General features: G+C 40.8%; 4 protein-coding genes across 7 annotated transcripts; 2 read left to right on the forward strand and 2 right to left on the reverse strand.

The window, feature by feature from the left end:
• Window positions 1-898: 898 nt before the first annotated feature.
• On the forward strand, window positions 899-5,452 carry or (AP-3 complex subunit sigma-2 or). Of its 3 annotated transcripts, XR_013038569.1 has the most exons (4): window positions 904-1,410; window positions 1,477-1,860; window positions 2,671-3,078; window positions 3,172-5,452. XR_013038569.1 is itself a non-coding variant. In XM_012287568.2 (3 exons), exons 1-3 carry the CDS (start codon window positions 1,342-1,344, stop codon window positions 2,332-2,334), a joined length of 519 nt encoding a protein of 172 aa, XP_012142958.1. In that variant the 5' UTR covers window positions 899-1,341; the 3' UTR covers window positions 2,335-2,575. The 3 variants fall into 3 exon arrangements, 2 of the variants coding, with proteins under 2 accessions (XP_012142958.1, XP_003704232.1); XM_012287568.2 differs by lacking the exons at window positions 2,671-3,078; window positions 3,172-5,452 and adding an exon at window positions 2,269-2,575 and having other exon boundaries at window positions 899-1,410; XM_003704184.3 differs by having other exon boundaries at window positions 2,671-3,180.
• LOC100875047 (GATA zinc finger domain-containing protein 1) lies at window positions 3,459-4,305 on the reverse strand. Its single transcript, XM_003704183.3, has 3 exons — window positions 4,030-4,305; window positions 3,756-3,958; window positions 3,459-3,691 (listed from the first exon to the last, which is right to left on the reverse strand). Exons 1-3 carry the CDS (start codon window positions 4,303-4,305, stop codon window positions 3,478-3,480), a joined length of 693 nt encoding a protein of 230 aa, XP_003704231.1. The 3' UTR covers window positions 3,459-3,477.
• On the reverse strand, window positions 4,779-6,161 carry Pym (partner of Y14 and mago). Of its 2 annotated transcripts, none has more exons than XM_012287566.2 (3): window positions 6,004-6,161; window positions 5,648-5,744; window positions 4,779-5,524 (listed from the first exon to the last, which is right to left on the reverse strand). In XM_012287566.2, exons 1-3 carry the CDS (start codon window positions 6,010-6,012, stop codon window positions 5,049-5,051), a joined length of 582 nt encoding a protein of 193 aa, XP_012142956.1. In that variant the 5' UTR covers window positions 6,013-6,161; the 3' UTR covers window positions 4,779-5,048. The 2 variants fall into 2 exon arrangements, with proteins under 2 accessions (XP_012142956.1, XP_003704230.1); XM_003704182.3 differs by having other exon boundaries at window positions 4,779-5,574.
• Window positions 6,162-7,137: 976 nt separating this feature from the next.
• On the forward strand, window positions 7,138-20,242 carry LOC100880684 (uncharacterized). The gene is made up of 14 exons (XM_076532929.1): window positions 7,138-7,958; window positions 8,120-8,253; window positions 8,359-8,590; window positions 8,701-8,865; window positions 9,278-9,507; window positions 10,358-10,567; window positions 11,381-11,624; window positions 12,155-12,429; window positions 12,505-12,811; window positions 12,865-13,338; window positions 14,487-14,617; window positions 18,708-18,859; window positions 19,100-19,359; window positions 19,810-20,242. Exons 1-14 carry the CDS (start codon window positions 7,823-7,825, stop codon window positions 20,085-20,087), a joined length of 3,228 nt encoding a protein of 1,075 aa, XP_076389044.1. The 5' UTR covers window positions 7,138-7,822; the 3' UTR covers window positions 20,088-20,242.
• The last annotated feature ends 617 nt before the right edge of the window (window positions 20,243-20,859 follow it).

Raw genomic sequence — 20,859 nt, forward strand, 5'->3', positions numbered from 1 at the left:
GTTAATGAACACATTAGGAATTTTACTTTTGGAAATTGTAGATATACATGGACACTTATAGAACCATAATGTTGGTAAATTACTCTACGATTTATTGAGTATTTGTACGTATAATTAGTATAAATTTATGATTTGTATGATTCACACAAATGTATTATTTCTTCCTTGACAATGAAATGAATAAATAGTATTAAAAACCTTATAGAAATTAAAAATTAAGATATTCGAGGTCGTCGTCTTTAATCAAAGTAATATGGCTATTTAATTTATGCAGTTCAGCTAAAAATATTATGCAACCCTTATTTCTATCGTGTAATTTGAAAACTGAAGCACCAGTGACATCTTGGAGCGATCACTCATGGGGTGGAAATCTTACTTTCAACTGGTACATGATCAATTAATAACTAAAATATTTTATAAATATAAATGATGTTCAAAGAATACCTATATATTATACAGAATAAAATAAAATAAATGTAGTAATGATAAGAATATTATAATGTTATCCGTATGCATTCTAAATAATATACATCCACCCCCATCTTGCAATGAAATGTTGAACTCAAATTGCAAGTAGCACTTGGCACGATATCGCCTTCCAGATATCGAAATGATAAATATAACTAATATATTTAACCAAAATTAATTTTATGAATAAATGTTCATTAAATTATTATCGTATCTATCACTATATATTTGAATTTTATTTATTGACCCCTGTGAATTGAGCATAATGCAATACTCGAAGGCTATCGGAGACGGTGGAGACTTCTTTTCATAGACCACCGTTTCCCCTAAAAATTCAGATTTGTACTCGAATGAAGTTGTCGTGATTAGTCTAGGGAATACTTTCTAGGAATAACGATTCAAGCACCACCTGGTGTAGATTATTTGAATCATCTTATTTATTGGATGATAAGGTAGAGTGTTCGCATGAACATCCACACAGAAAAACTGTATCCGTTTGTGGTTTAGTTTATTGAATTTTATTATTATAATTTATATTTGTGGAACTATATTTTTTAAAAATAGTGCGTTACTATTTTCTTCGATATAAAATTAGTTACAGTTTATTGAATGAATCAGTTTTTGTTTAGTGAAGATAAGATAAAGACTCCAAAATTTATGGAAAGTTTAAGTACATACTTTAAGAATTATGAACTTTTATCGCTAATTCAATTAGAGTTAACTCCGACTCTATCAATGATGCACTGATTAGGAGTTAAATATATTTTTATTATGAAATATAAAAATTTGAAGTTTTAACCTTTATATATACAAATGAATACTTCTTGTTTACATAGTAAAAGTGAAACATATTTTGTTAATTAATCGTTAGTCATGATTAAGGCAATTTTGGTATTTAACAATCATGGAAAGCCTAGACTTTCTAAATTTTACCAATACTTTGTAAGTACAACAGTTATTTTTTATTATTGTTATTCTCTGTAGAATTTAATGAAAAACTTTTTTTAGAATGAAGATATGCAGCAACAGATAATAAAAGAAACATTTCAGTTGGTTTCCAAAAGAGATGATAATGTTTGTAACTTTTTGGAAGGTGGAAGTTTAATTGGAGGTTCTGATTATAAATTAATTTATCGACATTATGCAACTTTATATTTTGTATTCTGTGTCGACAGTTCAGAATCAGAATTAGGAATATTAGATCTGATACAAGTTTTCGTTGAAACATTGGATAAATGTTTTGAAAATGTATGCGAACTTGATTTAATTTTTCATGTAGATAAAGTTCACTATATACTCAATGAATTAGTGATGGGTGGAATGGTCCTTGAAACTAATATGACTGAAATACTTACACGAATTGAAGATCAAAATAAATTGGAGAAACAGGAGGTAAGTAATAATTTATTATAAATAATTAAAAAGTTGAGAATATATATTGTATGTTTAACCTTTATTTGTATAATTTATGGATATTGAAGATAACAAATTCTTTTATAACAATGCACTGTGATAAAGTTCAACTCGCTAAATCACAGATGTGATGACTAATTTATGCAAACATCCCTTAACTTTTTGGGCCCAATTTAATTTTTCTTTTATTCAAATTATAAAGTAGCAAGATATTGGTAAAAGTGTGTTATGTATAAAATAGTATTTGAAATTTTATAAAATTAGTTTCCTGGGCTTGAAGGAGTTAACAGCCTATAGCAGTTTATTTGTTAGCTATGCATGCTTTGGAATGTTTTGTAGAGCAATTTCATATGGTGGTAGGACTGATTGACCTAACATGAATTTTAGGGAACTTACAAATCAGGACGATCTTGCTCACCTCGTCCGTTTGTCCTTCTGGGGCCCCCTCCCTAAGTAAATCGGCAGTAAAAAAAATCAGATCATTTTGTACACTGTCATTCCTTTATACAATTTATCTGTGATTTCTTTTTTCACCAAGAATCTCAAAACATAAATCTTTCTTAGCTTTACAAAATAAATAGTCATAACACGCATGATGGTGCTATTGTTTGTAAATGTCTGCTCGGTAACAGTGCCTTAAATGCAAATGTATACGTCGCCATGCTCTAAGAATAAAATATGTATTGCGTAGCTACTCATTTGTCTTTACTTCTACTAATGAATTTAAGCTCAAAAATCCTCTAAATTTATCCGTTTTCCATTTTTTTTCCATCCGTATGGTATGTGCAGGCAGGAATCACAGCAGCGCCGGCGCGTGCTGTTTCTGCTGTCAAGAATATGAATATACCACAACAGATAAAGGACATGAAGTTGCCTGATTTGCCACAGGCCATAAAAGATCTCAAATTCTGACCAGCCGTTACATCGTTGGCTCCAAGCTGACTGATTTCATCTACGAATCCCAATGCAAGTGACACTACAAGGGTTTTTTTCTCCCCTCTTCAAACAAATGAAAATGCACCAATACTGCCTACGAATTCCACATACATTTCGTCTCAACGGTACCAGAAATGAAAATAGTAATTGTTTTAATTTTTAAGGCTTGTAAGTACCATTTACAAAGTGAAGACGAGTTTTAAGAGATGTATGTATTTAGTTTTGAAAACAAGGATCTGGACTTGTTATGTAAAGAAAGAGGTAAAACAACTTTATGGCTTTAAAAACATTAATATTTTATGAAGGATGTAATATCGCTCCTGTATATTAAAAAAATATATGTTTCCATTATAGTGTAACCTATGACATTGCATTTTCATTGCTATATCTGAAGCAGTATATTTAATGTTATGTTATTTGTGAAGGTTTCCATCCAGTTATTAAAGATACTAAATAATGTTATATTGTATCAAAGAAATATGTAATAAACATTACAATAATGAACAATAGTTTTTATTTTCAAAGAGCTGTTTAACAGCTTTAAGTATATTCTAATCATCAATGATTCATTGTTTCAAACAAAACTTTCTTATATTTTTATGAAATTAAAAAAAATATAATTAAAAGAGGGCTTAAAATAATTGATCCACAAAAATAAATTTATTTTTTAAATGTCGAAATTTCATTTCTAAGTGTAGTCCATATATATCCAGTGCCTCTTTCCGCTAGTGATGGTGGATATGGTGTATTTTTTAATTTATAATAATCTGATGGAGCATGCATTACAAATTCCATGCATTCTAATTTACGTGGAAGATCTTCCTCTGGACCTATAATATATGTCTCTGGACTAAATCCTTCATCAGGTGGTGGGCTAAATACAAAATGTACATGAATGAATTGATTTATGAACTCATTAACATTTTTCGATGTATTACCTTGCTGTAGTAGGAAGAAGCCAAGTAACAGCAGCACTTTTTTCACAGTACTGATCTGTGAGTAAACCACGAATTTGTGCATAATAAATTCCACCATCAATATCTTGCATTGAAACTATATCACCCACTTGAAAGTAAGTGCCTTTATAAAATACATAATTACTTGTAACTGGAGTTGCCGTAGCTGTTGGTGCTTTCACTGGCTAAGAAGAAGAAAAAAAACAGTTAAAGTACAGTGTCACCTTCTCATTAGTAAGACAATCATTAAACATACAGTTTTTTTGAACAAATTCCTTCGCCCTTTTCCTTTAGGTATTATTTTGTGCGAAACTGTTTTCGAATTGCAATATCTTGTTATTCTTGTACTTCTCCTAGTAGGCTTTAATGATCCTGCTTTATCTTCATCCTCATTTTTTACATTTGAATTCACTTCTGAGTTTCTCTCATTTTCAAGACAGGAATTACAAAGGTTACCGGCTTCGGTCGAGTGCCAAAGCGGGGTCTCTCGAGTCCCACACTTGACACATTCAGGTTTACTGCCGAGAGGCATCGAATTTTATTTAATTCGATTTCATTAACTATCCATCGATAGTCTATCGACAAATGTTTCTTTCAGTCTGCTCCTCGATCTTTTCGTCGATTGGATTCCACTCAATATCATTTTGACTATATACAATATATTATTAAATAAAAAAAATAGGCTTTCGTATCTAAAAATGTAACAGAGGCAAGAGCTACCGAAATGTTCATATTAATTATTTACATTTTTCACATTACAAGTGCAGTACACGATTGTATACACTGTAAACGATACTTATACTGTACAGTATTTATAACTATGAAATACTACTACAGTGTAGGAATTTTATCCACCACTAAGAAAGCAATAGTGATCAGTGCGCCCACAACCCAAATTCCCTAGTATTTAAACCGAGTTTTCTATAATTTATGCGAAATGAACAAAGCATAAACTTAAATTTTATCGGCATGATATTTATTCTTATAAACATAAATAACAACATATAGTATGCAAAAACAATTTTTATTAAAATCTGATTGGTCTTTCACAAGTATCAGGTAGAGTATACTATATTTATCAATATTCAATTTTAATTTTTATATATAAATGTATATTTTATATTGCCATTTACTTACTGTATAAACAGGATAAAAGTGTGACATTACAGAAGAATGTATTAAAATTTTAAAAAATTTGAAAAACATTTGTTTACATACTACTACGAAACAATGATTCACTGAAGTATGTAAATAAAGCCTTTTCATTTTTTCCTCCTATTGACTTGTTTCTAATCTCTTTATTTCATTTGAAATCTCAGCTTTCCTTGCTAATTTGTCAAGTATTTCTTTTTCTGGATTTTTTAACAATCCAGATTTTATCTTCTCCTCCAAAGTTTCAATCTCTCTAATCTTTTTTCTTAGGTTTTTTAATCTTTTCTGTGGATCCTGTGCAGAAGCTTCAGATTGATTTAGAATATTTGGTTTTGAAGGTGGTGGTTGACTGTTTGTTACTGGCTTTGTATCAACGCGTGGTTTATTATTTTGTGGCAATGATTCCTTTTTCTGTTCTGGTTCTGAGATAGTAGTTTTAGCTAATTCTTCTGTAATATGTTCACTTGCTTTATGTTTGTTTTTTTTCTTTTTCTTCTTGGCTTCTGTTTTGACTTGTACACCAGGAATTGTTTTAGATTTCGCTGCTAGCAATGCTTCCTGTTTAGCTTTGTGCTCTGCTATAAATTGTGGACTTGCACCTATTGGATACATAGGTTTATTTTTTATTTGTTTACCTTTACTTTCATACCTGGAAGAGAATTAGTAACATTCAGTATCATAAGCTTAAGATTATTAAGATTATTTTATAAATATCTATGTACAGTGGAACTTCTTCTTGCGGTATATAACCATCTTTAACACGACGTGGCTTGCGCCATGTCCCATCTGGACGTTGGCTGGCAGGAATGAACGTTCCACCTGCAACATTTCCAACACAAGGAGTTAAATTTTATGAATTAACATCAACATATTATTTGAGTATTTTCATTTTGCAACCTTATTAACTTACATGAGATTTACAGATTAATTATAATCAGAGGAAATTAGTATTTAATCATGATTTGGTATTACAATGCAACACATATTTTGTACAATATTAGTTGTTTACATCTTACAGGTTATAAATAACATAATAATGATAATAACTGAAATATTTTCACAAAATAAATTTTATTACCTTGTTCATCTTTAATATAAGCCGACGCCATCGTTATGTAGCACGATTGTTCGCCGTGAATATTTTTTATTATATTTCTTGATAATTTTTACTATCCGTGTGCCATTTTGCGATCGTGGGGACCCCAACTTCTTTAAGCTATATCGTGCCTTCGAATTAACAATACATATACCATTTCTTATGATTATAAGATGTCGCTACAATATTATTATTGTAAGGGCTTTTTTAATTAAAAACCGACCTCAACAGTATATGTACATGTAATTTATATATGTATATACTTAAGAAGACATCAGAAAATAATAATCAGAATAAAGTCTTCAAAATAATTTAATGTTCAATGTCTTATTTCACTCTATCATAAATAAAATAGATTAAAAAGTCGTTTGTGAGATTATTTATAGTGGGACAGATCAGACATGGATTGTTATTGCATGCAAATTAAGATATTGTTAGAAGAGGAATAAGGAGTGTTTGCAGTCGAGCTTTTAGTGGCTGTAAGTAACTAGTACTGTGAGGTGTATTTAATTTCGATTTGAACCACCAAGAGCGCTGAGTGTAAAATCAGCACCAGTTGATATGGTAGGATGTGACCCGAAAATGGTAATAGGATTTTAGAGTCCCGTGGGATAAAGCAAACAGCAATTTTTCGGTAGTATCGATAGATGTTAAAACAGTTTTCTATAAGAAATCGAAGTCGACTGAAATCTTTGCAAATTAGAACTAACTATCGGTGGAAATATTTCAAATCTATTTTAATGTAATGTACATATAAAAGTTGACGTTGTAAATTTATTTCACAATTTAATGCTTAGTTGCCGTGTATGATGGTCAGAGTAATAGAAGCAATTTTAATTTGAGTTTTATTATTCTACAAAACTAAAAACTTGTTATTTTGAAAGCGAATTGAAAGACCCAACGTATGTAGCTGGCTAGGAAGTATCACGATGGCAACATAATGCATAATAGGTGAAGAGGGATATGCGTTCACAGTAGCGGAAGTGAAGCACACACAATCGGGATCGGAAGTAATTCCGGTGACCGAATGCTGCGTTGGCATTGGTAGTCGATCTGCTGAATAATAATTGGCGTTCGATGCATTTACATGGACACTATTGTGAAGCGACAATATCTTTCCGGATGGAATGGAAACGTCAGTCGGTTGCTTTGCTTCGTGATATAGCGTTTGTTCAGTATTTACCGTGGATCTCTATGTCTGTGAACTTGATCGTGCTCGGCAAATAGGTATTAAAGTAAAATAACTTCGGAAGTTTATTATTTTTCACAAAAGTGTTCTATTATTCTTGCGTGGATTTTATTGAAATCGAGACTCAACCGAGGTATTTAGAAGACGAAGAAGCGAGACTGTTAGAAGACGCGAAAAAAGGGGTAGTGTCACGCCGAGTGAACGTGAAGCTGTGCGGCAAGCTGACAGGGACATATGCACGGAATCTGTCGAGAAAGCGAAACGTGCATTCCCGAGGAATTCCTTAAACCGTTTCGAAACTGTTCCAGGCTATCGCTATTAAGCGGCAAGCTACGGTACATAGGAAGGGACGTGATTTAACAACTTTTCATACGAAGCATCGGAGATCGATTCTCCCACGTGATTTATCGCGTTACGTCGTTTTTTGTTTCCTCTTTCTTGTAGCTGTTCCGCATTTCCGTTGGAACAGGGAAACGTTCGAAATTCTTCTTCATTTCTCCCTTGAACCGGAAAACGTTGATTGCCTCGTAATTTCGCTCGTGTACTGGTTGCTGCGCGAATTTCGGTACGCCATCGATTTTTACGTTTATTTTGTTTTCTGCTGTCAGGAAAATGGGCTGTTCACCCAGTACACCGTCGTGTAAGAAGGGTGGCATTCGATTAATGGCTACGAAACTTGCTTTTACCAAGGGTCAGCTGTGCAACCTGAACGCGTACTTCCGCAATCTGGTCGACCAGGCTCAGAATGGTGAATGTTTAACGAGCGTTCTCGATAAATGTTGCACGTAGATTCATCCTACCGTGAAAAGATTTCGTGTAAAACAAGCAGAATATCGGATTCGGGAATTAAATAGGATACTGCTCAATTTTTTATTCACTGACCCTTTCAACCGGCTGAATCCGTTGCAGAATCCGCGAATGTTTCCGCGATCGAAGCTGTTGTGGAGAGATTGGTACAACGTTTGATGCTGGGCGCTGGTAATCTGGATCAAAGGTTTTCATCCATGTTCCTCGTTTCGTTGAACGAGCCCCGACGGGTAAAGGTAAAGAAACGTGGCAGATAGGATTCGTTGGAATAATAACGATATTTTCGAGTTCGGAAGCAACGTCCACGTATTCGAGTCAAGTGTGATTTTTTCTCCGTTTAGCAACTTAGGTTCGAATACTTGCTACGAATAGACGAGTTGTCGACTCCCAGTGCCGAAGATGTCCCGAGAGTAAGCGTCGAGGAAGATGCCTCTCTTCCAGGTTTCATTCGGATAAAGTTACTAGCTGCTGGAACAGAACTCTGGCAGGAGTACACGGACGCTGCTGGGAGATTGAGGAGGGATCTTGTAAAAGCCAAATTAGCAAATTTGTTGGCTACGGCCATTAAACGAGGTATTTCGTACTCGAACAGTACGTTCAGTTTACCGAATAAGCCACGGATTTGTTACTCGAGTGCTAACAAGTTTGGTGAACGTCGAAGGGTAACGCTCGACTCGTTTCAGATGTTGCAAACCTAATGGAGGAGCAGAGTTGCGTTTCGCCGGGACAAGTGGTCGACGCTGAGATTCTCGACAAAATACTGAAACAACCGGACCACTGTCGGATATTTTACGGATCAAATTCCGAATTATCGGCAAACTCGCACGATAATGTTAATCAAGATAAAAGTACGCGACGAATTCTTATCGCGAATACTACTCGAAAAAGCATTCTTGAGATATGTGACGTTTATCTCTAGTCACTGCTTCAAAATTTTATACTCCCTTCTGCGCCTCGAGCTCTTTATTCTTTGGATTAAATAACAGATGCACTAAGCGACTCAAGTAGTTCGATATATCGCATGCCCCATAAATCAGAACAAGATGCTCCGGCAAAGTTACTTTATAACGACTGTAGAGGATTTAGAATAACGAGCGCCGCAAAATATGCCCAGTTCCCATGTAACTGTATTAAAGGAGTGTCTTATAAATCAAGCCGCGTCGTGTCTAGCGTGCAACAACGGCTCCTCCGGCTAACGACGTGATTTTTAACCGTGTAAAACTAGATAACAGGTTGAGTCGTGAAACTGTTGGTTCGCAGGCGTCTCGAATGGACCGTTACCTGAACCGAGGAATCATCGAGTGGCCATGATAGAGGACGCTGGTGGAATACTCCTCAGAATTGGTTTGGATGGGCTCAAAGCTCGAGAAGTTGAGGTCAGACTGTTAATTGGTATCGGTATATCGTCGTGGCCTAGTTTGGCAGATTATCCTCGAAGGATACCTCTGTACCATTGCGATGCCCTTCTTCATTACAGCGTAGCACAAAGCGTGAGTACATTCTTGATCGAACGATTCATGCAGATCGAGATAGACTCTAGTTAGTCTTATTAACATCGTAAAATCAAATGATACGATGTCGCAATTTGTTCAGCGATATTCAAAGTTTGTTGATTCGCGTTATACGCATGCGCTATGCAATTAGAGCATTGATTATTCTCGTCTCACGGTTTGTAGACAAATGATTATTAAAAGCTATAACTTGTAAAGGATCCGACTACGACCACGGAACATCGTCGAATTATGGAACAATAAAAACGGCTAAATGCAACGGGTACTAGCGAACTCGTTTCCAATATTCAACGGTTTCGTTTCTCGTAAAAAACTATGCAATATTCTGTTTTACGCTCACACTATTTACTTTGCTCGTAAGATAAATATTGCTTTTGGTAACAAGCTTCAGGTGGATCTTCCGTTTTCCCTGGTTGCGTTTAAACGATCTATCGGTTCACGTGGCTGTAGAACGCGTGTTCTGCTCGAAACTGCACGGTCGGAGAGTGTGACGTTTGTTTCGTGTAACCGAGAATCGCGGGGATATCGATTTGTACGATATTCGCGAGGCAAATTCTTTGGCTGTAGGTCGATAAATTGCATCGACCAAAGTTTCGCTGCGCCATTTCCTTTTAATTCTAGAACACGTCACTCACTTCGCGAACGTTTAAAATGTTAATTAACCGGCTCGCTGTATGTACATAAGTAAAGACAAACGAGTTTTCCTACGACCCGATGTACAGAATGGTCGAGTTCAAGAGATTCGGTCCTGGTCATGTAATTTTCATGCTCCTGCCTAAGAAGACTGATTCATTTGTTTCGCGTGCTTTCTTCGTTGTTACTGTTTCAGGGTATGTACGCCGTAGCCGTTGGACCATACTCCGGTGCACGCTGCGAGAACCGAGCAACCCTCTGGAGGATACGTGTTCCGGCAGCGGAGAAAATTATGAGTCAACAGTATGCCGACGACAGTGTTCCTGCTCTCACGGAATCTGTGCTGCTGGAAATTTTGTACGAGCTCCGCGAAGGACGTCATGTGAATTCGCCGATGAAATCAAAGGCAAGGAGAGGTTTAGTGTTTCATAGAGTTTGAAGGAAGGAGATCACGCTATCGTAGTCGTTACAATTTGGCGCCACCTTGCAGAGAACACGAAGCGAGCATATGCACCTTCCGCTGCACGCGACATTTCTGATTCTATTCCTAGCCGGATGCGTGATAAATGCACTTCTTTGCGATGGATTTTATTTGGACGATTCAGTAGGCGTATCATTTGTTTCCCCGTTCGAGAGTCGCCTCACTGATATCCCGGCTTCGTTCCTTTTGATGGTTTCATCTATGAGAATATTACGGTCTATACTTTTGTCGAACCGAGGAACCATGACTGATTTCGTAGGGCGTTTCAACAATAATTTAACATGCATCCAACGTTCTCGCGACCCCAAATTTCTTGCTGTATATCTACAACACGAGTCTTCGACACCCTTTCCTGCCTTTTACAAATGACCCGAATGTTCAGTCGCAAGACCGTGCAAAACCTATTCTCTCTGTCGCCTCGTCGTCGTGGTTATTTAATAAAAACGTTGCCGCCTGCGATTCGGCAATAATTTATCTGCCCCCATCCGCGGTATTCGAACATGCAGCGTCGGTGAATACGTAATGAGAAAAGTTGAATCGATTTTAAAAATTTCCATCGCGTTTCCTCCTTTTACTGCTTCTGGTTTAGTTACCCCATCTCATTCTATCGATCGCAAACAGTTTCCTGTTCGCTCTTCTGGCGTGTTTAATGCTCTTGCTTTACAACATGAATTTAAGGAACAGGATAGATTTTTTACGTACTCGTACTTTGATTAAATACGATGGAAATTCTTTTAGATAACACGGAAGGGCGCCTCTTCGTCGCAGGATCGTTTACGAGTGGTATCTAGACACATTTTGAGAACCGTATACCGATGGTCGTTGGAAAGAACAGGGCCTGATCCGTTGACGAGCTGGTCGCCCGACACCCTTTCGCGACACGTTTTATTAGCGTTGGACGAGTTAGTCGCTGCTCTGAAATGCCAGAACCTGAGGTGTTACTTTCATCCGCGGTGCAACGTGATGCTACAATGCGCGAGAGGTAATTCGGTTCACTGTGAAAGGCGAAAAAGAAGGAACAAAAAGTTGCGCGTTTTACTAGGGTGACGAAAGAGCCGGTGTTGTTTTCGTCTCGGCCTCTATCCAATCTCTGGCTTCTTTTTCCATGCTTATTTTTCATATGACAATCAATACCTCCGTCCGATCGTCTGGTTTCCATGGAAATTCGTAATTGGTGACGATAACGAGGCGAACCATTGTGCCGTGAACGTCGAATTCATAGTATTCTACGATACTCCTCGATCGTATCAGCATTTTTTCATAGAAATCTCTCTCGCTATGCCCTTCCATTTATTCACGGACACGCCCGCTGCTTCGAACAATGTATACAATTTAATCGTCCCGTGATTTAATTAAGGCGCTCGAAATCCTGCTAGCACGAACGGCTCGAATTAGTTCCGCTTGCCGTTTCAAAGTTTAAGCTAGCGGAAAAGGAGCTCTTTATCCTAGTAACGTTATACTTTAAAAAAAGACTACGGTTATATTCAGATTACGTATCTCCGCATTCCGTAGGTGGCATAGTGCATCACGAGGATTCTTACGTCTCCGACTGCAGGCTGCTCGAGTCGTACTTGGAGACGCTCCATTATCGTTCCTTTTCCATGACACGGGACGTGCCCAGACCTTTGGACGTTATGGAGGGCGAGCTCATTGTCAGATGGCGAGACGTCATGACCTCGCTGCCTAGAGGAAGCCCGAGCGAGGATCACGGATATAGCTCGAGGCAACTGGAATATTTCAGTTTGATCCTGGAGCAAGTGTTGCGTGCGAAGAATGCCACGTTGCAGGTAGAATTTTGACTAAGGATTCTGCGACATTCGTTTAAGCGCTTCGAACAAAGAGGAGATACTTTACATCCGCAGGATCATTCGAATAACTATTCCTACCTAAATTTCCCGGAATTGCCTTACCCCGCGATGGAACACGTGGAGAACTTGGTGTATCTGTTGAGACTGGTTTTAACCCAGGCTAGGGATCAGATATACGCGATGACGAATCGTAGAATGCGTCAGTTATCCAGGAAAGAGAAACGTTGCAACGCCAAAAGCCAATTCGATTACGCGGTCGAAGTCTTGGTCGACATAGTCAGGAGGGACGGAGAGACCGCCAACATGGATCTGGAAGCTTACCCAATAATGACAAAAATGCTTCTACACTGGTTGCACTTCGGTGAGAAAACAATTTCTCTACAATTCCTCAGTTTAATATCGGTATTCTTCTAGGTATGGACTACGACCGAAAGATCCTCGAGCCAATCTTGCGTTCGTATTTAAACAATCTCTTCAACAGTCTTCACGAGCACTGTTGGTGCGCGTCGTCGTGGAAGAGGAGGCAACAAATCTACGCCTCGGAGATGCAGTCGTTGGCCAAGTTTTGTAAATCCGTGATAAATCAAGAGGTGTCGCCTGCCAGTGGAATCGTGGACTACCTATCCGAAGGCTGGTGTTGGGCAGAGAGTATGACGAACATGATCGAACGTTCGGGGAACTGTCTGCCACTGATTTTCTTTTACCGAGGCAAAGCGATTAGATACAATTTAACGTTTAACGATAACAGGGGACTCAGCTCGTTTTCCACGTGGAGCAAAGTCAGGAGCGTCAGCAGCATCGCGAGGCGGAAAAGGATGAACTCGAGAGCTAACGAAATCATTGACTCTTTGTTGCAGTCGCGACGAGAAGCTTGCTACGAAACGAAAGGTGAGGCATAACTCGGGAAGTAGTCTAGGAGACGAAGTAGTCAGCCATAACGGAAGACTTCGGAATCAATACTGCCGGTTCTCGTTTTTCATAAACTGTGCTTATAAATTCGGTTCGTTTTGCCGAATCGATAGATTAGGGAAACGTCGTGGAGAAGCTACGCGTGAGTAATTACAGGGAAACCCAGTAAATCAGGTATTAAGACAGGAACTTAAGTAAGAAGCTTGTCTGGTTCCGTTGTACTGCAGGAAAACTTGTCGCGTTGTAATAAGGTACTCCTATCAAGCGTTCTCGAGTTCGAGTTTAGAGAATTAATTAGATTCACAGGCACCAGTCGGTTTTCGCGAAACTTTCGGACAGAAGAAAAAACATCCGGTATTTGCTCTCTCGAGTTTCGGAGATCCGAAAACGTCGTCTGAAACTTTGCCCATTTAATAACAGCGAGCAAAGATAATTATTTTCAAACAAAGCACGGTAAATCCTTGCACGAGTAGAAAAACGAATACAGTCAGGTGGCAGAAAACCACGTTTTCGCACGATTTCTCTCGATACATTGTTCGTTGGGGCTTTATTCTCTTCGCAAAAAGAGGGTTAATTATCTTTTGTTTACGAATTATCTTTCGTGTATACAAATATATGCAACGTTCGTGACAATATTGTTGCACGTTTACGACACCCTTATGAAGTTCCAAGTTATCCGTTTAGTAAAGATTTATACGGTGCTATTACAAATATGTAGCGAGCCTCAAAATCCAGGCTTATCTCGCTAGTGGACGTGAAATCGAGCTATTCGCGTACTTTATGGACTCCTTTTGCGACGATAAAATAAACGCGCGGTATTAAAAATTGAAAGGCAAACGCTTCTATCCAACGAGGGTTAAGCGCACAGAACAGAGAGGAAGATTCACGTTGACGTCGCTAGAGAATATCATGGCTGTAGCGGATACGAATAATTCCGGCTAAAAACGGCGAGCGATAGATCAACCGTGCAAGCTGCTCGAAAAAGAACGGTTGGGATCCACGTTCTAAATCAACGCCGTCGAGCGGCTGACGTAGGCAAATTTCTGCCCTCGGTCACTAGATCACAGAAGCGTTTACGGAAATCGCGTGACACGCAGGACAAGGCATAAAATCAATATTTTTGTTAGGCGTTGCAGACTACACGGAATTGAGGGACGTCAGCCCTTTGACATACGTCGCGACGATGAGCAGATCGCGCGCCCGACAGCGTGGTCCTGGCGATTTGATCTCCGCCATGGTTTCTCTCGGGAAGTTTAGGGTGAGTTTTTATTTCATTCTACCCCGTCATTCGCGAAACGCTCGCGTTACGAAACAACTGCTCGAAGGATAAAAGTTTTCGGATCCGACTAAAGTGTTCTTCGGAAAACTGGTCGCGAATCGTCGCAGCGATTTCGATGGTTCAGTGTATCATACGGCGACGCGGTCCAGGTTCGATGGCCGATTATTTGTCGGTGTAATTTCCGCGGCGAAACTTGCGTTCCCGGTCGTTCGTGTCCCGCTGTTTGCCCGGAGTTTGCTCTGCTTTCATTCCGCGCGGCAGACGCGGCGAGGCAGCTTAATTACACACAGTTCGCGCAGTTTCATTAGATTAGACGAGCACGGATTTCCGGCGTGCGGAGGCAATTCCACAGGACAGTAATTTCGTAGGATCGTCCGCCAGGGAACGTTCGTTCGGCCGATGTCGAAGCAACGCTGCCAGATTCTACGACAATAATATCGATGCGGAACTCGAGGGTAACTGCAAACTTCGTTGCTCGAGTTCCGTCACCGCGTCACGTTTCCGACGATTCTCCTCTTCCTTGACGACCTCCCTATTATCCTTCGGTTATGTAATCGGCTCGCGGTCGATTTATCCCTTTCGTCGCGAAATTTCGTTACGGTGACTGTGCGCCAACTTATTAGGCCACCGTGATGTTTCGTGCCGTTGGTACAGGGCTGCCTACGGTTAATCTATACCTGTAGGCTACAGAGCGTAGGTACACAAAATGATGAGAAAGTATTTGCGTGGCTTCGTTACGTACTCTGCATGTCCATATATGCTCGTATAGCTACGAGGGAACATTTATCTCCTTTCAGGAAACTTCTTCCTTGACAGCACGAATTAAACGTCGCTCATACGTCGTCGTTAAGAAACCGGCTCTGTCTCTCGTGTATCGTTGTTCATTTCGTTCGCATAAATCTTCGCCGGATGCGAATCGACTTTTAATCGAGACGTAAATAAGCATTAATGGTACGTGTACATTAAATCACTCATTTGAAACCTTGCATCGGTCACCGATACCGATGGAAGGGTTTATCGAGAATTTGAAACAGGAAGTGTCCATCGTTAATTACTATTTACCTACTCTGCGAGATTCTTTCGCGTTCAATCAAGGGTAAGAGGAGGTAATTAACATTGGGTACAATTTAAAAACAGGTAGAAACGTGGAAAAAATGTGTTGACCCGGAATGCCAGTACTCCAGATTAAATTTGAAACGAGCGCAGTCAAAGGATCGGCTGAAAAGACCGCTAGAAACGACTTCCGTTTTTCTTGCATTTTCGAGTAGCGCTCTGAAATCCGGTTTAATGCTTCGGGAAAGCCGGCGGCGAGAAACTGCGAAGTGAAACCTCGGTTTACGGAGAGATCATAAAATCGGGCTGTGATGTTGCTTCAAAGGATCGTGTTACCGTAATAACGACAAGAAGGTTGTTGCCACAACGATGCTCGAATACCTAACGATGCTCTCGCAAATGAGATCGATACTTTTGCGAAAACTGTCGTCGTCGTTTTACACGGCATCGCAATTACTTTCTTTTACAACTGTTTTGCCGGTGATATCGATCGTGACATCGTTAGTTATTCGGAGAGGTTGACGAAACTTTAAATCCGATAAAATCGTCCGGAGGTATAGGTAAATCGATTTCGTTGTTACGTACAAAACATCGTGTTTTCCGAACGACGCCAACTGGAAAATGGCAACAAATGTATTCGGTGGAACGTGCTTCGTATACCGACACCAAACATGGGTAGCACAAAAAAATATGTAAAAGAATGCAATCCGAATATTTTGCTAGAAAAATTTGGATCAGAGTTTCAATGTCCGAGGTCGAAGGTGAATTTTGCGTCCAGCTACTTTCTGGAGGCGACTCAACACGTATTCAAGAACGTAATTTTCTCGGAGACGTTTTCGTTATCGGCCGACTCACCCGGAGGATAATTAGACAGAAGGTCCACTTCGATAGCGCGAAGAATCGATGGACGAGAGTCATGCAAACGACAGGACACGATCCTGCACTTACCGGAGTCCAAAAACTTTTTTGCGTCCAGTTAGACGGCGTCGTTCGCTCTGTGCGAATCTCGCCCGTTCCCGTGAGTCTTTTCTGCGAGCTTCGGATCAAACGGACTTTCCTACAGGTTAGCGAGTCTCCGGAGGATCTTAAATGTATCAGCAGCATTCGAGAAGTCGGCGGATCGTGTTAAACCAGACCTAATAGGTGTCAGCGAGTTCTAGCGACGCAAACGGTTGGCCAATCCCTTTGGTCGATATCCGTAAACGACACCGACGAAACTCTTTTCACGAAGCTCCTGGGATCCTATTTTCGCCGACTGAACTCTATTCACCGCGAAACCCTGAATTCGAAGCAGGCAGCCGGTCTAATCGACCGAGCAAAATTCGCGCGTCTTTTAATCTTTTGCTCGCGAAATCCATTCGATATTTCTGGTTGAACGGTGACCAGATTTATGAGCGTCCATCTACCGCTTCCTCGTGCAATCGATAAAGATTCTGACCATTTCCCGGTTACGTACGAGAACCGTGTATTTAGAAACGGAATTCTCGTACCGATGCTTCGAGGCGATTGCTCCTTAGCCCATTAACGTTTTAGTCGATCTATCGACGTTCGTGACCATTTTTCTCGGACAAAATAAACGATGGTCGTTCCTGTTCTTTGTTGTGAATCGCACGAGAGACAGGTGGATTTCTAAGGTCTCCAAAGCTGTTCAAAGTTTACGAAGCGACGTGCCTTTCATCGGACCGATGGTATCGTTCCGGCGAACGCGACCGACTTCTTCCTTTTATTTTTCCCGGCGTAATAGTCAGGGCCGCCTCCGTTGGACCTACAATGCCTCGTCGTACGAATATCTCTTTCTCTTCGCGATGATACTCGTTCGATATTGCTCCTCGCGCGACGATTATCACGAGTAGCAAGTTTCTCCGAGGAAACTTTCGAATCGACGCATTCCTCTCCGCGTTCCTTCGAGCGAATTGGACTCGAGCGTCGAGAAAGCTTCTTCGCGAACGAACTTTATCCTCTCGAAGGGATAATATCGAACAGTCACCGGGGATGAAAGGGTATTTCTCGCTTTGTTTATTCCGCTACGTCGAGGAGAGCGCCTCGGGGGGTTGGTCGCGCGCTTCCATTTCAGCTAATTTCCGGTCTCGCGTGTATCCGCCACGAGGCAGAACCTTTTGGGAACGTTTCGACGCTTCGAGGGTTGATTCTAACCTCGCGAACGCGGTCTGGTTTCGGTAGGAAATCTCTTTGAATACGATCAATTCTTTCTCGCGAAACTGCGATGGAATTTTCCCGACCGTTTGGGAAATTTTCATCCTGTTTGTTCTGCCAATCAATTCTCGTTTTAAAGAGAAAAGAAATTTCAGCGGCGAATCGCGAGTTTGCCCGTCTCGATTAGATTGCGTTCCAGATGTCGACAATTCTTCGTGTTTTCCAACGATTTCGACTGAAATCGGTTCGACGTCCATCCGCCAGAGCGATCTCGAACGAAAGAAAATGACGACCGACTCCCGTGTTCCTGGGACTATGGATGAATGTATTTTCAGAGCCACTGAAGACCGAAATAAAAAAGAGAAAAAAGTAGACACGTATTTACTTTCTCGAGCGCGCTACGCCGAGAAGCCGAGGAGCACTTGGCTCCTGCTTCTCGTCTCCATCCTCTATGTGCCAACTTTCTACTTAAAGAGCGACAACCCGATTCACCGGGACGGTACGGCTCCCCTTATGCTTATGGAAAATGCGTTTTGCGCTTCGAAACTAAGTTTAATCCCATCCAACGTCGAGCGTGGTCTCGCCCGACATCGTTTTCAGTCTTTCTCTCGTCCGACTCGCGGATAAGGAGGGAAGACCTCTCAGTCGACGAGGTAACCGAACATCCGAGGAGGAATGTTCTTTTTATTTAGCAAGTTTCGAGGCTTCGTCATGAATAACGCCCCAAGAAAAAGTCACCTTTTTCCACCTATCCTAAACCCACCACCGGTTACTCTATCCGGCAAATCCTCGTTGTGACCAGAGTTAAGATCCTTACAGGGTGACTTTACGAATCTACGGACGAAGTACTTTTTGTTCATAGGTTTTGCAAGAGCTAGCGGCCCTATTGCCTCGAGAACAGCGGACGGTCATGTTGGATACGATACAACGGGTCGCCAGAGACTCCTCTCGCCGCTCGAGGAAGCTCCTCTGCGTCGATGAATCGGATTCTCCGAGACAAGTCTACAGACCGAGGTGCAGTTTCATCTCGCAGAAAATTGTTACCTTTAACCGAGACTTAATCGGATAATCTAGATACGAGACATTCGGAAGTTCATTTAGTCGAACATAGAGAAAGACATTTATCTGTACAAGTCGGGGAAGCATTTCTGAACGTTCACGCACGCCTTTGACGTTTGAAGAGGTGTTAATGAGCGCGCTATTACGCTTCCTCTATGCACGGCGAATAAATAGAATCATCTTTATCCTCTTCAGGTCAGAATCGGATCTGCTGGATTCATCTCCACGATTATCGCCCGGTGTTCGCGAGCGTCGCATTGTCGCGGAACATCAGAAACAGCTCGAGAGGGAAATGCAAGAAATGCATGATACTTTGAGACGCAACGCGCTCGCGAGGCAGCGCTTCTGCGTCTGGGATTCGTATTCGGTGTCGTCTTGGAGCTCTTCTATCGATTCCTTCGCGGGGACAATAACGCTCAGAAAATACCGCGCTCCGATATGGGACGCCATTAAAGGTAGCTATTATTCTTCTATGTGCCATGGTGGCCGTATAAAGTTGAACGAACGTAAACTATAGGTAGCGAACACGTTCGTTAAAACGATCGGTAAATCGACAGTAATGTACGTTTACTGACCGCTTCATACAACGTATCGATAAAAACGCAGCAGGATAAATACAAGGTAATTCTCGGCGAGAAGAGCGGCAGAAAATAATTTACAGCAATATCCTTCCGAACTTTTCCACGTATGAAATTCGCGCGCCGGGGTCGATCGCTTCTCGAAGTCAATTATTTTATTCTGGCCCGCGTTCCGTTTTATTTGCATTTATCTCGGTTCGAGGCATTCGATCGTTTAATACGAACGTGCCAACAATTTGCTCGCAGCAGATACGGGATTTATTTTTTCCGCGAGCGAATACCGGTAACGGTGCACAAACAATACGGCAATTGATTTTTCAATTTCAGGAAGTACATCTGCACGGGTCAGTCCCTGCGTGAATCGCGGTGTCGCGAAAAATACGTTCGGCGAGATGATCAGTCGCGAGGAGTCGCCTAACTGGAGCACGCTGGACTCGCGACGGAAGCTGGACGACACCGAGTCGAAGAATGGAGACGGATTGCCATCTTGGGCCACGCTCGAGGCTACGCTGAATAGGAGGCTCTGTAATTACGACAACGCTCTGGCAGGATCCTTGGAAACGGCTGAAAGTATTCGTGGGAAACCGCGTGGTGATGCAACGTGAGGAATTCGAAGGAGTAGCTACATCGAAGAGAATGAATTTTTTATCTCGGGGCGAACTCGTCGCGAACATTTTTCGATTTTGACGTTCGCCTGACATTTTCGATTCGTCGACTTTCGCAAACGAGAAATAAATGTTTCCGCGGAAGATATTTTGCAGTCATCGAGTTTTGTCGCTTGTTCGATATAACTTGGGGGAAACTTATTTCTCGCAGATGGCAGCTTTGAGCGTTCTTGTCAATTCGTAAGTATCTAATAATTGCTAGGAAGCCCTCGCAAAGCGCGATAAAGCGGTACGAGCATCTGGATCGTCTTAAATTTTAATCCGTAATCAAAAGCGACGACGACGTTCGAAATTCTGCTCGTTCGTTTTAACCCGTCGATAAATCGTAGCCTGATTTTGGTAAAGACGAGAGTAAAATTTTGTTGCAATTTCCATGCTCCTCCTCTCGTCGCTCTCTACCACCTCCGGCTACTCTGTGATCGTAGGTTTTTATTAAGGATCCCTAGGCAAGCCAAGCTTTTCCTGAAGAAGAAGCCTTCCCGTGTACTCGGACTTTCCCTCGGTTTACACGTTACGTCGAAACTTCCGGAGCGCCTTAAATTGCGAAAAGATGTAACGTTACTTTATCGGCCAGGGTTATTTGATTGTAGAACGTCTTGCATGAGACACGGAATGAAAAATGAAATTTGCCACGGGAAATTTCGTACACGCTCCCCTTTCAATTTGCCGCGAACGATGCGCTTGTCAATAAAATGCCTGGAAACTTTCCTCG

Source organism: Megachile rotundata, chromosome 6, assembly GCF_050947335.1.
Source record: "Megachile rotundata isolate GNS110a chromosome 6, iyMegRotu1, whole genome shotgun sequence".
Taxonomy (NCBI): Eukaryota; Metazoa; Arthropoda; class Insecta; order Hymenoptera; family Megachilidae; genus Megachile; species Megachile rotundata.